This window comes from Cibotium barometz, chromosome 8 (assembly GCF_041138505.1).
Source record: "Cibotium barometz isolate CiBa-2024 chromosome 8, ASM4113850v1, whole genome shotgun sequence".
Classification (NCBI taxonomy): Eukaryota; Viridiplantae; Streptophyta; class Polypodiopsida; order Cyatheales; family Cibotiaceae; genus Cibotium; species Cibotium barometz.
Window position 1 is genome coordinate 51,010,813 of NC_141053.1, and position 22,772 is coordinate 51,033,584.

Below are 22,772 nucleotides of genomic sequence, written 5' to 3' on the forward strand. Positions count from 1 at the left end.
CATGTCTATAAACTGGCCGACCTGCTGTCAGCCAGCAGCAAGGACAAAATCCATCAATAAGCATAATCCCCACTTCATTTGCATGTCCTTGTCTACCCTTGTCTTGACCTAAAAGAGCTTATTTTGCATAATCTTGAGCCTCGCTAGTGCCCTAAGCCTACTGTTTATCTATTGCCTCACGGATTAACCTGGAGATTAGCCATGTCCATAAGTGTACGTGACATTTGAGGTGTCTGGCACGTCATGTCTCCTGAGTGCTACATCAAGAGTCTCCCAATGATGGAAAAGCCTCCATCAAGTACAAGCCCAAACACCTCTTCTCCTACCCATCGGAGGGGGCCAAAGCCATCTTGGAATAGGCAGTGAAATCTCCTGTGTGTCTCGTAGTAGACTGGCCATCTACATATGTAATGCTCCTTTGTCTCAATCTCCCCAATCCTGCATAACCTGCATACCCACGCCTCCCATGGAATGCCCTCAGCTATCCCAAACTCAATCCTACGGTGGTCAGAGGACACTCTCAGCTGACCAATAGCAGTCCCCATCGCATGTGACGTGTCTATGAAAATACTCTGGCATCTCAATGATAAAGCCATCCTTGGAAACCGTCAAGAAGTGCTCTCTGTAGCTTGGTGGGAAGCTCTGGCGGTGATACCCATGTCCGACTCATGTGAAGCCAAGTCAAATCCAAGCGGATGATGCAGTTGACCCCAATGGTTCTACGAACCTCACCTAACATGCCACCTGGAGCCTAAATCTTGCCCATCTCTTGACTCATGCAATGCCAATAGCCCCCACATCATCTCTCGCGGAGCACACAACCATCAAGACAAGAAAGTACTTGATGAGGCAGAATGCCTGCTCCAAGCTGGCATATCAAGTGGTAAAAAACCGACCACTTTGGGGTTCATGCTAGAGCCGAACCAATGCCAACACCCACAAATGTTAGATACCCATTTCTTGTGCTTTTTCATGGCTACATCAAACTACATCATGGTGCCAACGATGTGAGAGTTTTACAGTTGGTAGAGTTGGACCTTGAAAGGATGCAAGCCCTGCAGCCGGAATCTAAGAAAGGAATAAAAGGGAGGCAGCAGCACAAGACAAACCAAAGTGATTTTTTGAGACCTTTACCTGTCGGTTCTCCTTGTTGAGTGTTCTCAAATGATAAACCCTGGAGCCTTTTCTGATCTTGAAGTGCTTCTCCTTTCCTGTTGTCAGTGCCACATCTGCTCCCTGGGGAATAGAAAATCTTGATCAGGAAAAACTGCAACATCATCAACACTTTGCATAAGCTTATCTTCCAAAATAAGGTGCAGATCATACAGACACCCATCATAAATACATGTTCACAATGAGGGCGTACCTGCAAGTTAATGCAACCTGGTCGCCCGAGTTGGTCCGAATTCTTGTAGTAAAGAAGAAGTCCAGGTGAGTGAGCCACAAACCAGCGACGCCTCCAGCGTTTAAACCGGCCAGCCCAGACAAGGACCCATCCTGCTGGAGGCTGACCTCCATCAGAACTCCTTTTATCAATTTGTTTGTGGCTATGCCATCGTCGTGGATCGTACAAACGTCTATTACCGGATGGTCCAGATGCATGCAGTGAAGGGTACTTTGGGGACCGCCCGGTGCGGTGTCTTCTTCTCTGAGACTGTTGTAGAGACTGCTGTTGCTGCTGCTGCTGCTGCTGCTGGCCTGACATTTGGACTGACCAAGCAGTTCAAAGGCAGAAGGAAGGGTGCATCATCAAATGGGCAATGAGGGTGGCCCTGGGCTTGACTAACGAGCACAGTCAATGTGGAGAAGTTGGATTAGCAGCGAGGGGAGGATATTTTGGTGGATACGCTAGTTGTTTTGTGATGGAGAGAGGCGAAACCAGGCTATGAAGCAGAAATGGGTGTGACATTAGAGAAACACATAAGCTACCAAAGCATAAAGGGATGCTGGCTATGGTTTTCTCTGCGTTGGTGATGAGAGAAACCATTCAATGGGTAGTGAGCAAGAACTAGAGGAAACATGTGTATGGAAGGCTTTAGCTATGGCAGCAAAAGGGTTTAGTAGCTTTAAAAATCTTGGCCGGCTATGGCAGATTCCTAATTCTGATGCTGATTCCGATTCTGTTTCGGATGTTATCAAAGCCATCATATTTTTTTAACACTGTCTGCTTTTCTTTAAAATTGCTTTCTTGTGTGCCTCTTCACCATCGCCACTTCCTTTCTGCTCAACCATATCAGCACCCAATTCATCAGTTTTAAATCCGCCCAAACACGCACGTTTAATCAACGGCAAAAGCTATTCAATTCTCAATTGAATGCGCAAAATCAGAGGCAATAATTGCACATTTTTTAACGGACAATTATGTCACCGAAATCAGAACAATTACATCGCCCAAATCCATTTTCACGATAATCACAACTCCTAAATCCGATAACTAAGTCGCCCAAGTCCTTTTACTTACCAACACCCAAGTCCAGCTTTACGGATCTCCAAACCTGCAAAAACAGTTAGTTTGAGAGAGAGAGAGAGACAGAGACAGAGAGACAGAGACAGACCTGCCATTGCCTTAATGGGCTCTCTTTAGCTTAATTAAGCTTAATTTGTATGTTTAACAGCTCCGTATTGCGCTTATGTACTTCTTTTGATGAATCCAGGCCACAGAGAGATCGACTGAAAAACTTACTGCTTCACTATCCATTTATCTGCGAGGAAATCCCGTATCTGTCCATCGACTCCCATGCAAAACTCGCATCAACGTGAAAAGATTTTATAAAGAAATTCAATGTTTTAGCCCCCTTTGCACGCTTGAAAAAAATTTTAAAACTCCCCCAATCCCAAAAGGAACCCATTGCAAAATGTGCACCATTTTTCCCCCTCCTCTTCAAAGGACGCAACTTCCTAAAACCACCACCTAACCATTTTTACACGCACATGCTCTCTCTTTAATGCTTTCACTTGAATGGCCCCCCTCTTGTGCCCCCTCATCTACCCCTATGTTCACATGCATCCGTTCTCAAAAGGGTGTGAATGACTTCCAAACCAGCAATAGGGTGTATATTTTCTCACTATTGCCCCCCCACAAACTTCAATGCCTCTCCAATCTCTATTTCCAACTAGCTCAAAAAAGAGCTCAGAGCTCATACACTTTTTTCAAACACTAGTGTGGATTAGATAAGTTCCTATACCACAAGGAACTATTCCCCTCATGGCATTTACACACCAAAGCTCCTCATCAAAAAGATGATGAAAATTGGCTTGCACGCACGACTAAGAGTCTCCCTTCTCCTAATCCTTATTGGTCCTAATAAGATCTCATGCGCAGAAATTCTTATTTACATCCATAGTAAAATGGGTTGGGGGATGAGGACACTCTCCATTTGCACAAGTCATGGATCATATTCTATTATATTTTGGAGTCTATGATGCTAAGGGACATAATATATGTCGGTCCTCCAAAGTTGCATGACTAGGTGACTAGTTAATGTGAAGACTAGTCAATAACCATCTTTAAAGGATAAATTTTTTAAAGTCTATGATGCTAAGTTACTACATAGGGTAGAAGGACCCATACTGCAACACCTTTATTTTGATCACAATACTCTAGCAACTTTTTTTCCATATCTTGTACAAAAATAATTTGATGCATCTTTCCTTTTTTGGGGGGATGTGTTTGTGTTTGTGTGTGTGTGTGTGTGTGTGTGTTACCTTATTGAAAACAAACTACACCGACATCGGATTACAACCTAGCCAATAGTGATAAGTTAGATTTTGACTCAACCCAATAATCCATAATCAAAATACAAACTAGCTAACTGTGACAGCATCCACCTGAAACTCTAACACCCTAATGACAGAGGACAAAGCATTCCTAGGGTAATATTTAATACATCATGATCTAAAAATAGGATTGTGGGGAGCAAGGGTTTCATACTCTGGTAGAAGAAAATGTGATTTCCCTCTATTAGATTTTAAGCATGTCAAATTGCTTTCTCAAAAAGTAGGTTCATTAGAAGAAAAGCCATCCTTTGAGTGTGTATGTGTTGGTGGTGTGGGGGTTGGCAGGGGGGTGTGTGTTTGGAAGAGGGTGTTGGCACCTACCTTATTATACACATGCATACTCTAGTAGCAGGCAAGGATTATGTGATGGCATGCATATTATCAGAGCTGAATAACTTTTTACACGTATATATTTTTAAAGCCTTATAGCTTTTTTAGCTTTGTATTAAAGCCAACAATGATTATCAATGCATGGTGGGCCACGTCATAAAAGTGTCTTTACTTTTATCAAAATAATTATTCATTTAATATATGGTGGGGTCATGCTTTTTAGAGTTGCTTACTTCTTTAACATCATCTCTCTCTCTCTCTCTCTCTCTCTCTCTCTCTCTCTCTCTCTCTCTCTCCAGATAAGATCACACAAGCTTAAGATTGAAAGAGGAGCATGGCAGAAGGTGCCAAGGCAGGAAAGAATCTGCAAATTTTGTAACATGAAGGCCATGGAGACAGAAGAACATATGGGCATGGTTTGTCCTTGATATACATATATTCGAGGCGGTTTCAACAAACTCCTTGAAGGCCACACACAACTGCCATAAGTATTGCTTACAGCCACACACAACTACCACAAGTATTGCTTACAGCCACACTCACTATTTTGGGGGCATTCATCACTCGACTCTTCAAACATAGAGAGGAGCTTGAGTCACATTATGCCACACACTAGCTTGAATCACATTATGCCACACACTAGCTTGCTAGTTTTACCCTTCATAGTAATAGAAGGAGACTTTTTTTTTGTCTTGTACTAGTTTGTTGGTCCCATGGGTCATATTTGGCCTCGAGTGAACGATAATACAATCTCTCCTCTCTCTCTCTCTCTCTCTCTCTCTCTCTCCACCAATCATAAACCTCTTTTTCCCTCCCACCTCTCCTACCTCCCCTTTTCCTACAACTAGATCTACAACACCAAAGTAATACACCACCAACAATGTTATATGCATGTGTAATATCACGTTGAAAAGTTCTAGTGTTTTCTTTTGGTAACCATGGTGTGAGGTGAAAAAAAGAAAAAAGACCATGCCTCTATAGCCCTTCACCTCCCAAACTTTGAAAATACTAACACGAACGGGGGCACCACCAGCCACTGGCTGGAACACTTCTCACAGTTCACCACCCACCCACACCAAGAAGATAGCTCAAAACCACGATAGACAAATGATCATCCAACAAAAACATATACAGCACCATCCATACCATAAACTTTGGGAAATCCAATCCCATTTTCACCACACTTCAAACAAACTCAGCAATTACACCAAAAACCAAGACTCTGGCTTGGATTTACTGCCAAAGGAATTCACCCTTGCGTCTGACAACCAAGCCTCTCTCCCGGTCTCTGCTTCTCTTGGCAAAACTGCTGTCCCTCCTTCACGGTTTCACTGCCAGCCACCTCGGAGTCACTGCCTCCAGCTCTGCACAGCCAGGTGTCATAGGCGAGCCCCACCTGTCTCCAGCCCAAGTTGGCACCTCTACTGTCTTCGCCTGCCAGTAGCAGCCACAGCTCCTTCAACGTCGCTAGCCACCGCTAGCCATCAACCACTTGCATCAACTCTCTCTCTCTTCAGAGGGCGCCCCACCAACAACCCTCCCTCACTTCCAACTTCCCTTTTCAGCTGTCTTCAGTCAGCTCTGCGCATCCAGCTTCTCTCCACGGCACTCTCTGGTCTTCGCCCTGCATCCGGCCATCCACCAGTATGCCTGCACATCCAGCCACCCAGTGCCTCTCAGGAGTGGCAACCACACCTTTTGTCACCTTCTCTGGTCGCTACCATCGACGACCCCCAAAACCATCGCCAGCCTGCGCATCACCTCCAGCCCTCTAAGCTCTTATGGTACCAGCCCTTCGCACCTGTCTTCAGCACTACCATCCACCTCTGCAGCAAAAACCTTTACACCTGCTTTACGTGCCAATCACCGTTACTTCCCGCACCAGAGCCATAGCTCCTCTAGCGGACCAAACAAGCGCAAGGCGGCAACCACCTTTTCCACGCTCAGTGTCTGTCTCTATAGAATCACCCGAGAGCCACCCCGGTACATCACACGGCGGCAACCTTTCTACCCCAACCTGACTCACCACTCTTCGCCAACCTTCTAGCATCTGCGCTGGCAGCAAACAAAGCTTCCACGTGGTCTCCTTCAAGCTGGCCACATCGATATTATATTTTTTTTATTTTTTCTAAGGCCTCAAGGATGGCTACAATCACTCTTTCCCCTAGCTTTCAGCATTCTCGATCAGCTGCACCTCGACTTACCAAACATGTCAATTCCCCATGCTCCAAAGGCGGCCTCTCTTTCGAATCGGTCGGTGCCCTGCATTTGGCAACCACCCGCACACCATACTGCTGCAATAAAAAAACTTCCAACCTCAAGCACCTGCTCCAAAAAAAAACAACACGCATGTACTAGCTCACTGCAAAGTCATTCAGTCTGTACACCTGGCAGGGCATTCAGGGCAAAGTTTTATTGCATACCATGCATCCCATATGTACACAAGCCTAAAACACTTCTCAGATTTTTGCCTGACATACTTTGCCAACCCCCCAGCCTGTTAGAGCATTCATGCTCAGCAGAAAACAAGAACTTGCATTCATATTCCTGGATCAAACGGCCAAAGTTGTATCACCCAACTTAACATCATAGCATACCACATCCACCCACCTGGGTCAAAGAGCATCCTTTTAAATTCACCATGCCAGCATAAAGGCTCTTGAAAGAACAAGGACTGATCAATACACTGCCACCACTTGAGAAGATAAGCACCCTCAACATCTGCATGTAAACCATGTCCAAAACGCATAGACCACCATTCAACTTTAACATCCAAGAGTACTTGTTTTGACCATATATCCATCTTTTTCATTGAAAGCTTCTCCTTTATCACCACACCATTCTCACCCATAGCAGCTAAAAACCCCTTTGTAACATCCTCATCACACATCCTGTCCTCTTGTCCAAAACTTTGGTCGATTCCTGCTTCAAAGCATCACATAAGTGATAACCCACAATGCATAGACTCATCTGTCTAACCTGTTGTATGGCAGCACTCATCATCAAATTCAAGACCACTTGTGAACACCATCCTCTAACCAAAGCATACAAGGGAGCATCATCTTTCCTGTCCAAAGTCACATCAAAGCAATCATCCATAACATTCTTGTCTATGCCCATCCAGGTTTCATCTTCTTGCATAAGATCCATATCACTTGGCTCATCAGACAAGGAAACATCCATAGCATCAATCACATTCTCACAATCATAAACATGCTCATCCACCAAGAAGTCCGCAATGACCTGCTCCTCTTCATTCTTCAAAGTAATCAGCTCATGGTCCACATCTTGTCCACACATATAAGCACTCACATCATCATCCTCAAGTGAAAATCTCTCTACCCTGTCCTCCTTGGTAATGGTTTGTATAGAAGAATCATCAAAACAAATATCATTATAAAAAGCATCTTTTTCGTTGGCCAAAAGAACCTGCTTATCCTCCCACATGGGTGTGTCATCAGACATATGTTCAACATCCGCAGCCACAATCAAGTCATCACCAAAAGAGCATTCCAAATCACTTTCCACAATAGCATCGACATATGATTGCAAGGACATCTCTTCCTCTACACAAATTGGCACCTCCATCTCTTCATTCAGCATAATAACGTCTTTGCCCCGCTTTCCAAAAACGATGGCTTCTCTTCAAGACCTGTCAAGCACTCCTTTTGCTTTGGCTTTTTAACCTGTATGGAATCCTCATTCGGACACCTTTTCAACCACGAAAAGAACCCTGACGGCTTATCAAGCATACATTTATTCACCTGCTTTGGCCTTGAAGGCATTCCTTCCAGCAAAAAAACATTTGGCATCCTTTCCAGCATTAAAGAGATCCTCATGCACACCCTCTAAATGCATACCGAGCTCTGCCATCTTCTTCATCTTCCACTCCTTGTCCCTTGCAATCTGCACAGTATCCTCAAACGTTTTGGGTTTCTTCCCTTCGACCTTGAGCTTCAACGCAGGAAGCAAACCACTTACAAACAATCCTTTCTTCACAAACATTGGGGGAGCCTCACTCCGCAAAGAAAAGCACCATCGATCCCACAACCCTATGAACACATGCAAAAAATCATCCACGTTTTGTCATTGTCCCTGTCGCAAATCATTGAGTTCCTGCCATAGCACACTCGAGTCTTCAACTCGCTCGAACTGCTCCAAAAGAGCCTCTGTCAACCTGTCTAATGTCAAAACACTAGGTGGTGCAGCCTTAGCTTCCTTTGCTTCAAAACCTTTGAGCCAATCTCTAGCATCGCTCTTCAAAAAGATCCTCAAAAGTTTCAACACCCGCTCTTCATTATCAACAAGGTTGCTAATGCACACAACCTCGAACCTCTCAAGAAAATCTGCTACATCTTCATTAGAACCACCAAAATGTTGGAATTAGGGTTGCAGGAATGCACACACAACTTCAAGAAGATGAGGAAGCTTGAGCACAACACAGTAGTGTATTATGAGTGCCAAAAATGAAAGATAACCAGCCCTAGAAGATAATGGGCATATATACAATGCACGGGGGAAAAAACCTCCTAGTGAGGGAAAAAGTGCCCCGACGGTCCTAAGTGTGTTCACACACATCACTACTATAATATGGTAACAAATCCCCCCTGGAGTGATGCGGTGAACAAGAGCTAGCACTCATGTATAGGGAAGTGTCTAGCTATGTGGACGAATCCACAAAAGGGAGTAAGCCCAAAGCTTTGCGAAAAGCTTCGAACTTCTCACGAGGCAGAGCCTTTGTGAAAAGGTCTGCAAGGTTATCCTGTGTTGGCACATAAGCCAAACTGATCTCTCCTGCAGAGAGTCTCTCCCTGACATAATGGTAGTGCACCTCAATGTGCTTCGTACGAGCATGGAACACTGGGTTCCGCGCAACTGCCAATGCGCTCTGACTGTCAGTGAAGATGGTGGTGGCAGATGGCTGCCCAACACCCAAATCAGCCATAAGGCGTCTGAGCCACACACACTCAACCGTAGCTGTGAAAGCTGCCCTGTACTCAGCTTCACAACTAGAAGTGGCCACAGTAGGCTGCTTCTTGCTCAACCATGATATGCATGAGCTTCCAAGCATGAAGCAAAAACCACTCGTGGACACGCGTGTGTCATAACAACCAGCCCAGTCAGAATCTGAAAAAGCATGTAAATCTGGCGGCAATGATCCCCCCTTGGGATAAAACAACCCAAGATGCCGAGTACCACTCAAATAGCGAAAGATACGCTTCACTGCCTGCCAATGCTTAATGCCTGGGCTATGCATAAATCTGCTCACCTGTGAGACTGCAAACTGAATGTCTGGCCTCGTAATGCATACATAAATGAGGCAACCAACAGCTGTCTGATAGAGTGTGACATCAAAGTGATCTCCAGCATCATGAAGACTCAACTTCAAACCTGTCTCCATTGGAGTAGCAATAGGCTTGCAGTCTTCAAGGCCAAATCTCCGCAACAATGTTTCAATATACTTTGTCTGACACAAAGCAATACCTCCATCACACTGCTTAAATTGTATCCCCAAATAATGATGCAAATGCCCCAAATCTGACATCTCAAAAGAGGCATTCAAATCAGCCTTAAAATCAGCAATATGACTCTCATTTGGTCCTGTGAGCAGCATGTCATCGACATAGAGAGCAATGATTAGATGTACACCATCCACACGTTTAACATACAAAGTGCTTTCTGTTGGACTATTCTGAAACCCATGTGCAGTCAAATATGCATGTATTTTTTCATACCAAGCTCGTGGAGCTTGCTTTAAACCATATAAAGCCTTTTTTAACCTGCACACTTTGTTTTCCTGCCCTCTTTGAACAAAACCACGAGGCTGCGATACATACACCTCCTCATGCAAATCTCCATTTAAGAACGCAGTCTTTATGTCCAGCTGATGTACATTCCAACCATTATGAGCTGCTAATGCACAGATGCTACGAACAGTGGTCATACGACATGTGGGAGCAAAAGTCTCATCAAAATCAATGCCCTTCTCTTGAGCATAACCTTTTGCAACAAGCCTAGCCTTATGGCGATCCACTGTGCCATCAGGCTTACGCTTCAATTTGTATACCCACTTAGTGCCAATGGCCTTCTTGCCAGGGGGCAAGTCACATAAAGACCATGTACCATTCTTCATAATAGCATCGTATTCTGCTTGCATAGCAGCCATCCAATTTTCTGAACTTTGTGCCTCATCAAATGAAACAGGCTCACTTTCATCGCACATACTAGAAACAGCCAATGCATAACAATCTGACGCATAAGAGGCACCATGAGAGCCAGAACGAGTGCGACTAGACAAAGGGGCATCCAACTTGCTGTCACGCAAAGTCTGCACCAGCCATCTAGGCATATTCCTAGAGCCCTCAATCTCTTGTCTCTCATCCTCAAGTGCATCATGCACATCTGCATCAGATATAGGCTGATCTGTGCCATCATTTAAAACCTGCATAGGCTGAAAAACTGCCTCATGAGGTATTGCACTTGACTGTGCACCACTGAAAAGAGGCAACAATGTATCATAGACATCACGTGAGCTGATATCTGTCTCCTTAGTACATGAAACCAAGGGCTGAACTGCATCTTCCACAAATACAACATCACGGCTAACCAAAATGCGCTTTGTCTGTGGATGATACAAACGATAGCCTTTGCTCTCAGCACTATATCCAACAAAAATACATTTGACAGCTTTGTCATCCAATTTTCTGCGATGTTGCACAGGCACTAATGCATATGCCAGGCAACCAAAAACACGTAAATGGCCAACAGATGGCTTGCGGCTATGCCAAGCCTCATATGGAGTGACAACCTGTAATGCTTTGGTGGGACACCTGTTTAGTACATAAGTGGCACACATGACAGCCTCAAGCCAAAAACCATGTGGTAGACTTTGACTCTTAACCATACATCTTGCCATTTCCATGAGAGACCTGTTTTTTCTCTCAGCCACACCATTTTGCTGTGGTGTATACGGCACTGTACATTGGTGTTTTATCCCACGCTCAGCCAGAAATGCATTCAATTCTGAAGACATATACTCCCCCCCTCGATCTGAACGGAGGGTGCCCATCTTACTTTCTGACACATTTTCAGCCATAACCAAAAACTGTTTGAAGCACAAAAACACTTCGGACTTTGCCTTCAAAGGATATACCCATGCATGCCTGGTAAAATCATCAATGAAAGTCACGAAGTAAAGGTAGTTTCCAAATGATGGAGTTTGCATGGGACCACAAACATCACTGTGAACAAGCTGCAATCTGCGTTCAGCTCTCACTGATCCATCTTTGGGAAAGGAAGCACGCTGCATTTTACCCAATATGCAGCCCTCACAAACATGCTTGATAGGTGCCTCAAGCTTAGGCAAAGAAGACACCATTTCAGATTTCTGCAGGCGCAGCAAACTTGCAAAATTCAGATGACCAAAACGTGCATGCCACAGTTTTGCATCTGAAATAGCCTGCGTATCCATAATAGCACATGCTGAATCCTCTACACATTTGCCATCCATATTGAGCTTATACAGCCCTCGACATAGTGAACCAGATGCTACAATGATGTCACCACAAGAGAGATCATGAACAGTACATCTGTCATCCACAAATTTTACAACCAAACCTGTTTTGGCAAATGCGGAGACTGACAGCAGATTCTTTTTGATCCCTGGCACATACAATGCATCAAAAAGTGTAAAGGTGTTGCCATTTGCAACATTCAGCACAATCTGTCCAACTCCTTCAACGGGATAAGAGGAGTTATTGGCACAAGTGACAGTATTCCCTGTGGGAGCAGACTCAAGGAAAGTGAATAAACTGCGCTGCGAGGTGATATGCTTAGTGGCACCACTGTCAAAGTACCATACATCTGAATCTACTGCAGACATACATGTGTCATGCAAAGATGGGTCATAACTGCACTGCGCATTGAATGCCCATTCTGTATCTAGCACAACATTAGCAGATTCATTGTTAGAAGGAGAGGCATCTGCAAAAACAGCCATACCAGCCTCTTTCTTCTTAGCCTCTTTCGCAGCCAGCTTAGGACACGCTTTGATGACATGATCATTTCTCTTACAGTACTTGCAAAATGTCTTCTGTTTGTCACCCTTCTTCTCATCTTTGTCTTCCTTCTTTGGTTGCACAGCATTTGCAGATTTCTGCTTACTAGAAGAAAAGCCAGCTTTACCTTTCCCGCTTCTCTGACTAGCAACGAAAGCTTGATCTGCGACACGCATAATATTCCTGTTTTGCCTTGACTGGTCTTCTTGCAGCAAAACAGAAACTAACTCCTCAAATGATAAGGCATTGGGATTGCCTTTCATCATCAAGCGAAGAGTGGAAGCAAAACCCTGATAAGAATCTGGTAGACCATTCAAAACAGTCTGCACAAGTGAACTGTCTGACAGGATTTCATCTGCAGAAATGAGCTGCTCTTTGAAATCCTTGATCTTTGTCAAAAAGCTATCCATAGAATCACCTTCGTTCATATGCTCACTCTCCAACTGTTTTCGGAGATAAGCAACACGAGCCTCATTTCTTGCCTGATACAATGTGGCAAGTACATCCCAAGCATCCTTAGAAGTCCTGCAGGAGCGAATATGTGGGATAATGGTACGTTTGACAGACAGCGCAATCAAGGCATGAGCCTGCGCATCTCTACCATCCCAACGAATCTGCTCTGCTGAAAGTGGTGGTTCTCGAACAGCTGCTACAGCACTTGTGCCTGCACCATCATCAACAGTACCTGTTTCTGATGTGTTTGCAGCATTCCCAGCCACAATAGGACGTGCATCAATACCCTGCACAATGTTCCATAACCCCTTTGCTACCAATACATGTCGCATCATATATGCCCACAATGGATAGTTGGTGCCATCCAACTTATCCTCAGCAGCCAACATGCGGAATACATCATTGTTGTCAGCCATGGCCAATGACTGTACTACTAGATGTAAATGCTGTCTGTAAGAGGTAAACCTGTATAAAATCGACCTGTGCTATGTAGCACAACCCAAAACAGACAAATGGGCACCTGTCCAGCAGATTTTAATCTTGACAGAAAATCTGCACAGTAGGACGATTTTGCCTGCGCAGTACTTGGAATGCAAAAACGGAGGGCGAAATGACTTCAGATCAAAATTCTGAAACGAACAAGCCCTATGGGCTTTCCCACGGCATATACTAACCTGCAGACGCTCGTGAAACCTCGTCGCAATCGGAGGAGATGAAGCGGCAGGTGCCGGTGATGCTGCCCGGGAGGAGGAAGCCTGCTCTGATACCAATTGTTGGAATTAGGGTTGCAGGAATGCACACACAACTTCAAGAAGATGAGGAAGCTTGAGCACAACACAGTAGTGTATTATGAGTGCCAAAAATGAAAGATAACCAGCCCTAGAAGATAATGGGCGTATATACAATGCACGGGGGAAAAAACCTCCTAGTGAGGGAAAAAGTGCCCCGGCGGTCCTAAGTGTGTTCACACACATCACTACTATAATATGGTAACAAATCCCAAAAAACTCCGGATACGACATCATTTTTATCCCCAAGCTTCACCTTCAGACCAAGAAAAACACTGGAAACACCTTCCTTCAATCTCTTACTCTGGGGCATACACCCTCGTACTGCTGCAATAAAAAAACTTCCAATCTCAAGCACCTGCTCCAAAAAAAAAAACAACACGCATGTACTAGCTCACTGCAAAGCCATTCAGTCTGTACACCTGGCAGGGCATTCAGGGCAAAGTTTTATTGCATACCATGCATCCCATATGTACACAAGCCCAAAACACTTCTCAGATTTTTGCCTGACACATGGCAAGCAATGTTGAGTTTTGGTTAGCATCCTTTTAATGCCTTCTACTTTTCTCCACCACTTAAATCCATCTCTCTCTTGTTGTCCCTCCCTTTCAAAGGACATATCTCTCAAATCATAGCTAGGATTAAGGTGCTCCAAAGAGCAATAGTTTTTCAGTACTAAGCAATCACCTGCTTTGTGATGATGTTAACATGGTGCCTTAAATTAATCGTGTCCATTAATGACATGGCACCTTGTTGACATCATCAAAGGATAGATGACATGGCACCTTGTTAACATCATCAAAGAGTAGATGACTTCGTACTTTTACTTTTTAAATCTCCTTGATCTAAGCAATAGTTTGAGAGAGGGATTGTGTAAATAGGGTAGAGTTTTAATAATCTTGTCATCATGACAACGAAATTATTGGGAGCCTAGAGAGCTCAACCGTTAGATAAGGCACGGGCGGGGTTTAGGGGAGCCAATATGACCGGTTACGACTCAAGAGTGGTCGGGCACTAATAAGAGTGGCCAGGCACATGTGAAGAGCATATAGCTATTAAAAGTGTGAGTCCAGATATAGGAATCGTGTAGTTTTTGGCTGTGGTTGGCAGGTGAACCAAGGAGCTCTCAGCACCCACGTTTGGAAAAGAAGATCGTGTAGCTATGGCTTCCTTGATATTAGGGGAGCCAATATGACCAATTTTACGAACTCAAGAATGTTATAAAAAAAGAAACAAAAAGAAAGAAATCAAATTCATTAACTCTTTCAAAGGTTTTTAACCTTTGAACCTTGGAGGCTATTCCCACGGAGGACTTGTCTGAGTTTTGGGATTGTTTTTATGAAGATTGGCAGGAGCTTCTCACCGACAACTCTCAGATTTTTATATTGCACCGATGATCTCACTTCGAGCTAACAATCCAATCGATTTCCAAGAGCTTGGACTTCAAGTTAGTACTTGTGTTCGTTCTCTTGCATCGCATTTACAGGGTCCATATGGAATCTAATAATCCTAATGAGTCTATAAGTGGAGATCCTAATCGTTTGTCGGACACGAAAAAGGTAGTAACCAATCCTGATGTCACGACGATGACAGACGATGACCTTCTTGATGATAATTTAGTCAGCACTAAATAGTTTAAGGTTCTAGAGTCCCGTACTTTGGACATTGAGGCTAAGTACGATAAGATACTTCTCTTTCTTCAAGAGTTAAAGGATAATATGCAAGCTTCTACCACTATGAGTGCTTTAGTGGGAGGGATGCCAGTTGCTCACGCCCAAGGGGGCAACATGAATATAAGTGCATCTCACGCCCAAGGGGGCAACATGAATGTAAGTGCATCTCACTCTAGAGATGTTGCTGCTATTCTAAAAGATCTGAAATCTCTAACTTTTAATGGGGTCAAGAAGGAACGCAATAAGGATGTGATCAATACTTTTTTACAAAAGTGGCAAGATTTGCATTGATTGCATCAAACTCCAAAGGAGATACGCGCACTTAAAGCGATAAGGATGTGATCAATACTTTTTTACAAAAGTGGCAAGATTTGCATTGATTGCGTCAAACTCCAAAGGAGATACGCGCACTTAAAGCGAGCTTAACTTTAGGAGGTAAAGCATACAAGTGGTGAATGAGGTTGGAGTCCAGAACCCCCGACCTACTACGTGGGCTGAATTTGAAAATGCATTCATGAAATAATTTCTTCTTGAGAATGAGATGGATCGTAATTGGTGGGAAGCGTGGGACAACTATGAGATGAGAAATCTCACATTGACTCAGTATATCTCCAATTATAGAGAAATCATTCTCAAGTTGAAAGGTATGGATGACTTTCAAGTAATTCGTGGATTTATTCGCGACGGATTAGACTCGAACTATAAGAATCAAGTTAAGCCGAAAACGTTAGAAGAAGCAATTCAGTTTGCTTAGAGCTTCGACGACACTATTGAAAAGAAAAAGCGTACGCAGGATGCATAACAGATATCTAGTGTGTCCGAGGGTTCCAAGCAGCAAGGTTAAAATAAAAGAAAGGGACCTAACTAAAAGAATGACCAATCTAAGAAGTCTGAACGACCACACAAATTTCTGAAGCATGAAGATTTTGAAGGAGCTAAAAAAGAAAATTTATGTTTTCACTGCATGGGAAAGGGTCATCGGTAAGCTACAGTGTCCTAAACTTAAAGAAAATGAGAAGAATCAGGGTGATTAAAGAAGAATCAGGGTGATCAAAGTAAAGAAAAGCAAGTGCACACTATTCAAGTGCTCCCTCTAGAGACTTCTCGTAATTTTAAAGAGGTTCAAGTTTATCATGCTAATTCTACTCATGCATGTTATATCATGTCATCAATGTGGGTGCCAACATTTGGACCACATGAGTTAGTTCGAATGTATGGTCACATTAAGGGTCACAAGGCACGAGTTATGATTGATAGTGTCACGCACAATTTCTTGAACTATACTTTAGTCAAGAAATTAAATTTGCCGATAAGTCCAAGTGACCATATGTATGTGGTTTCTTTGATGCTTTGACAATTTCGAATGTATGGTCACATTAAGGGTCACAAGGTACGAGTTGTGATTGATGATAGTGCCACACACAATTTCTTGAACTATACTTTAGTCAAGAAATTAAATTTGCCGGTAAGCCCAAGTGACCATAAGTATGTGGTTTCTTTGATGCTATGATAAAGATGTTTAGGATACAGTAGTTCGTGATGTCCCATTAGTAATTCAAGGTCATGAGATGAATTTGGGTTTTCAAGTTATGCATATCACTCGAGCGGATGTTATTCTATGTCGTGAGTGGCTATACAACATTGGTCCATCTTTGTCTAGAAGTTATTTGCATAATTCTTTTGAGTTTGAAGTAGATGGTAAGAAAGTGTGTTTGTAAGGTGAACATGATGTACCCTCCTCACCTCTTATATGCTCTATGGAACTTAATCACCTTGTACAAGCTAATGAAGTACACAGCATCTTTTTGTGCTACATGATTCTTGATGATGTCATTTCCTTTTTCGCATGTGAAAACATAAGTGGTTTGAGTGAACACAGTGTTTACATCACTTCTTTTTAATTAAAGCATGTTAACAATAAAAAAGTTAATAAATCTTTTACAACAATTTAAAGATGTGTTTCTAAATGAATTACCAGAAGGATTATCTCCTGTCCACGAGGTTGAGTATCCAATCGCAGTAATACCTGGCTCAAAGCCAGTAAGTAAGCCTCCTTATCGGCTTAGTTTTAAGGAAGCACACGAAGTAGACCAAAAACTAAAGGAATACCTTAAAAGTGGATTAATTTGACCAAGGACTTTGCCATGGGCTTCACCAATTCTCTTGGTGAAGCAAAAAGATGGATCTATGCGACTAGCGTAGACTACCGTGGTTTGAACACAATCACGATTAAGAATAAGTATCCTTTGCCACAAATAGATGAGTTGTTTGATCAAATCCAAGGGGTACTTTAAGAAAATTGATTTAAGACCCGGATATCATCAAGTGAGAATTCGAGAAGCGGATATCCAAAAGACTACTTTTCGAACTAAGTTTGATCGCTATGAGTTTTTAGTCATGCCCTTCGGTTTGACTTATGCTCCGGCCACATTTATGACACTCATGGATAGTGTCTTGAAACCTTATTTAGGAAAATTTGTCATGGTTTTTCTAGACGATATCTTGATCTATAGTCATACTAAGAAAGAACATCTCAAACACTTACGGCAATTATTTGAGTTACTTAAGAAGCATTCACTTTATGACAAAGAGACTAAATGTGAATTCTTCATAAAAGAAATCCAATACTTAGGCCACATAATCTCGGAAGATGGCATTTGTATGGATCCAACAAAAGTTGAAGCCATATTGAAATGGCCACATCCCACAAACTTAGGATAATTACAAATTTTCCTTGGTTTGTTTGGATTCTATAGAAAGTATGTTCGAGATTATGCTAAGATAGCTGTTCCAATGACAGATCAGCTTAAAGGAAAGGGAAAGACCTTCATTTAGGGGGATTCCCAGCAAATAAATTTTGAATAACTTAAGGTAGCTATAGCTATAACTCCCATTCTCCAAGTTGTTAATCGAATCAACCCTTTGTGGTAGCGACGGATGCTAGTAATGATGCAGTAGGAGAAGTCCTCTTACAAGGGGGAAAACCTATTTGAAAGTAAAAAGTTGGACAAAGCTCAACAAAATTATTAGCTTATGAAAGGAAGTTATATGCTATAATTCATGCCTTAAAGAAGTGGAGGCATTATTTATATGGTGCCAGATTTGAGATAGTCTTTGATCATGAGAGCATCAAATGGCTATCTAGTCCAAAAGAGTTGAAAGGATGCAAAGCTCCATGTGAAAGAAAGTAACAGGGGTGGGTTAGTCCCTCACCAAGGGAGTGGCTCATGAAGGAGTCACCACTTAGCATCTCACGGGAGAAGCTCACCATTGATTCTTGGAACACATAACATTATCATGAATGAGCCATAATCCCATTTACATTGGTATTTATACTCCACCCAAGAGTTCACACCTACTTACTAGTTGTCCATGGCCTTGGGCCCATAATGCGCTTTCTTACAAACCATCCCTTCCCCAATGGTTTCTTCCTCGAAACCTCAAATGAATACCTGAAATTCGGAGAAGAATGTTCCATGTGGCTGAATTTACACCAACCCATATTGCTCTATCAATGCTTCATATCCCTCCAATGCTGAAATAGGTTGCCATGAAGCTTCTTCCTTAGGTAAATCTTTCCATTGAACAAGATACTCCACCAAGGTACGAGTGCGAAGTACCTTTTTCCTTGTACCCAAGATAGCTTCTGGAATGTATTCAATCATTCCCTCTTCATTCATTGGAGGTAACTCATCAACCATTTGATCGATCATACCCACATATCCTTTCAAGTGAGAGACATGAAACACATCATGAATCTTTGTTGTAGATGGAAGTAAGAGTTGATATGCAACCTCCCCAACTCTTCGTGTCACTTGATAAGGACCATAATAGCGATGAGCTAGCTTGGTGTTGGTGCTTCCCTTCAAAGACCCATATCTTGACTTTGGTATTCTCAAAAGAACCCAATCTCCCACTTTGAATTCCAATGGTCTTCGATGAACATTGGCATATTGTCTCATTTTCTCTTGTGCAACCTTCAAATTACTTTTGCATTGTTGCAACAAAGCTTGCATCCTTTCAGCTTCCTCCTTGGCATTATGGTTAGAAGTCTCATATGTACCCACCAACATAGGCAAATTGACCTTGTAACCATATAAAGCCTCAAAGGGTGACATGCCAATGCTCACATGATATGTTGAGTTGTAAGCAAACTCAGCCAAAGGTAACCAATCATCCCATGTGCTTTGAGTATCATGACAATAGTGGCGTAGATATGTTTCCACCCATTTGTTTACTCTTTCTGTTTGACCATCGGTTTCGGGATGATAGGCGGTGCTTGGAGTAAGCTTGGTTCCCATATATTCAAACAATGTTCTCCAAAAAGTGCTCATGAATTTGACATCACGATCACTCACAATTTGTGATGGCATACCATGCAACTTGAAAACCCCATCAACAAATTGCTTGGCAACATTTTGGGCTGAATATGTGACCTTGGAAGGAATGAAATGGGCCACTTTGGTCAATCTATCCACCACAACATACAAGCTGTCCCACCCTTTCTTTGTGCGCGGAAGGTTAGTAATGAAATCCATTGATATATGACTCCATTTGCCTTCGGGAATGGGCAATGGCTGAAGCAAACCTCCCGCTTTATGTGTAGGATCCTTGTTCAATTGACATGACCGGCACCCACTTACATAAGCATGAATGCTCTTCCACATCCCCTTCCAAAAGAAACTTTTCCTTATTGCATCAAAGGTTTTGTAGACACCCAAATGACCAGCCATAGGAGTACAATGCATCTCTTCCATGATCTTCTTGATAAATGATGAAGTAGGAACCAAGTAGACTTTTCCTTTGTAGTAGAGGAGACCATTTTTCAGCTCATAATGGGGTAACTCTTCACATACACCTTGCTGTAATTTTTGCACTATTTGTGAGGTTTCTTCATCAAACAAGTACTCTTCTTGTATCTCCATGATCCAATATTTATGCACCTCAGAAATAGCATACAATGTGCAGGCCCACATACGAGACAAGGAATCGGCAACCACATTTTCTTTGCCCTTTGTGTATGTGATTTCAAAATCATAGTTTTGTAGTGTTGCTACCCACCTTCTTTGCTTAGGAGACAAATTGGGTTGTGTGAGGAAATACTTCAGCACCCTATGATCACTCCTCACATAAAAATGACTCCCATATAAGTAATGGTGCCATTTCTTGATAGCATGGAGTATAGCAATCATCTCTTGCTTATACACATGGAGTTCTCTTTCTTTGTCATTCAACTTTCTACTTTCATAAGCAATGACTCCATGGTCTTGGTAAAGTACCGCACCAATCCCTCTTCCACTTGCATCCGCCCTTATTGTGAAAGGTTTGGTGAAGTCTGGACATACCAAAATAGGTGCTGATGTGAGCATCTTCTTCATATCTTCAAAGCTTTTGTTGGCAATGGCATCCCAAAAGAAGGTTTCCTTCTTCAATTTGTCCGTCACTCATTGGGGCTGCAATTTCTGCATAGTGGGCAATAAAGCGCCTATAGAATGAAGATAACCCCAAAAATCCCCTCAATTGAGTAGTGTTTGAAGGAACCGGCCAATTCCTAATACATTCCACCTTCTTTGGATCCACACAAATGCCATCCTTGCTCACAATGTGACCCAAATATTCCACCTCATGTGCCATGAAGGTACATTTTGTCTCCTTAACATACAACTTGTTTTGCCTCAAGACCTCCAAAACCTCTTTCACGTGCTTCAAATGCACTTCCTCATCTTTGCTATAGATAAGTATGCCATCGAAAAAGACCAATACAAACTTGTAGAGGAAAGGTTGAAGCACTTTGTTCATCAATGCTTGAAAAGTTGCCGGTGCATTGCATAATCCAAACGGCATAACCATGAATTGGTAAAGACCCCTTTCCATACGAAATGCTGTTTTGAACTCATCACCACTTTTCATCCTTATTTGATGGTATCCGGAACGCAAATCAATCTTTGAAAAGCATGTGGCACCCTTCAACTCATCCAAAAGATCATCCACCCTTGGTATTGGAAATCGATTTTTGATGGTGATCTTATTCAAATCACGGTAATCAATGCACATGCGAAAAGTACCATCCTTTTTCTTCACAAGTAGGACCGGAGAAGCAAAAGGAGATTGACTTGGTTCAACCCATCCCATGTCAATGAGTTCTTTGACTTGCTTTGCCACCTCTTCCTTTTCAACCTTTGACAAACGATAGGGAGGCTTGTTTGCTTGGTTTGGCATTTGGTTCCAAATCAATAGCGTGATCAACACTCCTCTTTGGCGGCATTGATTTTGGCATGGTAAACACATCTTCATAATCCTTGAGTAGCTTAACCATGTCCACATTTTCGATGAAATCCTTTTTGCTGTTATCTTCCTCTTTGCAAAGCTGTAGTACATAAACATAGCCCTCTTTCTTGAACTCTTTCTTCATTTGAGTAGCATTGATCATGAAGAGCTTGGACCCTTGCATTCCATTCAATGTAATAACCCCTCCATGATGCACAAAACTCATGAAACTTTTCTGTAAGCTCATGGTAAAAGAGTTCAAAGTGGATAGCCAATCACATCCAAGTACTATGTCAATTGGTCCCAACTCAATCACCAAAAGATCAACTTTGCAAGAGTAGTTCTTGGACAACTCCAATTCTGTACTTTGACACTTCATATTGCAACCCATTGAATCACCATTGGCCACTTGCACCATGTGCTTGTTTGGTAAAGAAGTTGGTTGCATTTTGAGAGTGTTCAAAGACCTTTTATTGACAAAACTATGCGTGCTTCCAGTATCAATGAGTGCATATGCTGTTCTTCCATTCACCTTGATCTTCAATCTCAATGTGTTGGCACCCTTACTTCCCGCATAAGCATCATGAGAGATTGTACACAAGGTAGTATGTGCACTATTGTTTTCATCCCACACGCATAGAGGCATCCCATCATCCATTTTGTCATGAGCAAACTTTAGTTTCCCACCCGGATCAAAAGGAAACTCGGGATTTTCTTCATCAAAACCATCATCATGAGAACCTCCACCCTCATGAGGATCTCCCCATCCTAAGGCATCATTGCATTCAAGGAATTCCTCCTCCTCATGATTAGCATTGTCCTCAGTGATAATGTAGCTTATGGAAATATCCTTGGATTTGCATACTTTGAAGTGATCCTTGTTCCATTTTTCTCCACATTTGAAACATAGACCTTTGAGCCTCATTTCATGCAAACGGTCCTCCTTGATAACCTTGCTTTTTGAACCCCCATTTGCTGGCTTGGACTCATTGTATGTAGCTTTGTTGGACATAAATGGTGGTTTAAATGGAAGTCTATTAGACCCTCTACCATACACGGTAGGAAATCTTGGAAGATTAGGTCTTGTGTTTGCATGAGAACCCATTTCAGTCCTTGTGATCACTTCCCCTTTGATATTCCCTTTGCTAGCCCACTTTGTCAAGTACTTCTCTTCATGAATTTCTGCAAGCATCATTGCCTTCTTCAAAGTGGCGGGTTCATGAGACTTGACATCACCACCAATAGGAGCTTTCAAGCCCCTTATATACTTGACAACAAGATAATGCTCATTAAAGTCGTCCAAGTATAATAGAAGCTTTAGAAACTTGTGAGAATATTCCTTCACGGTAGTGATTTGCTCTAGCTTGTCCCATTCCACAATGTGATTGTCCCTTTGCATGCGAGAAGTAAACTCTTCTGCCATGTCA

The 22,772-nt window shown here is 42.6% G+C and overlaps 1 protein-coding gene across 7 annotated transcripts in view; it reads right to left on the reverse strand.

The window, feature by feature from the left end:
- Positions 1-2,893, reverse strand: part of LOC147636377 (oxysterol-binding protein homolog 1-like) — a 73,746-nt gene extending 70,853 nt beyond the window's left edge. For 2 of the 7 annotated variants that reach the window (XM_086801811.1, XM_086801809.1), the window contains exons 1-3: positions 2,684-2,821; positions 1,367-2,220; positions 1,135-1,236 (exon numbers count right to left, since the gene is read on the reverse strand). In XM_086801811.1, the coding sequence (XP_086657937.1) occupies positions 1,135-1,236; positions 1,367-1,705 (441 nt within the window). In that variant the 5' untranslated portion in view covers positions 1,706-2,220; positions 2,684-2,821. Of the gene's footprint in view, positions 1-1,134; positions 1,268-1,366; positions 2,221-2,461; positions 2,496-2,555 lie in introns of those variants that run through there. The other 5 variants (XM_086801807.1, XM_086801812.1, XM_086801808.1 and 2 more) reach the window with 5 other exon arrangements.
- Between the last annotated feature and the right edge of the window lie 19,879 nt (positions 2,894-22,772).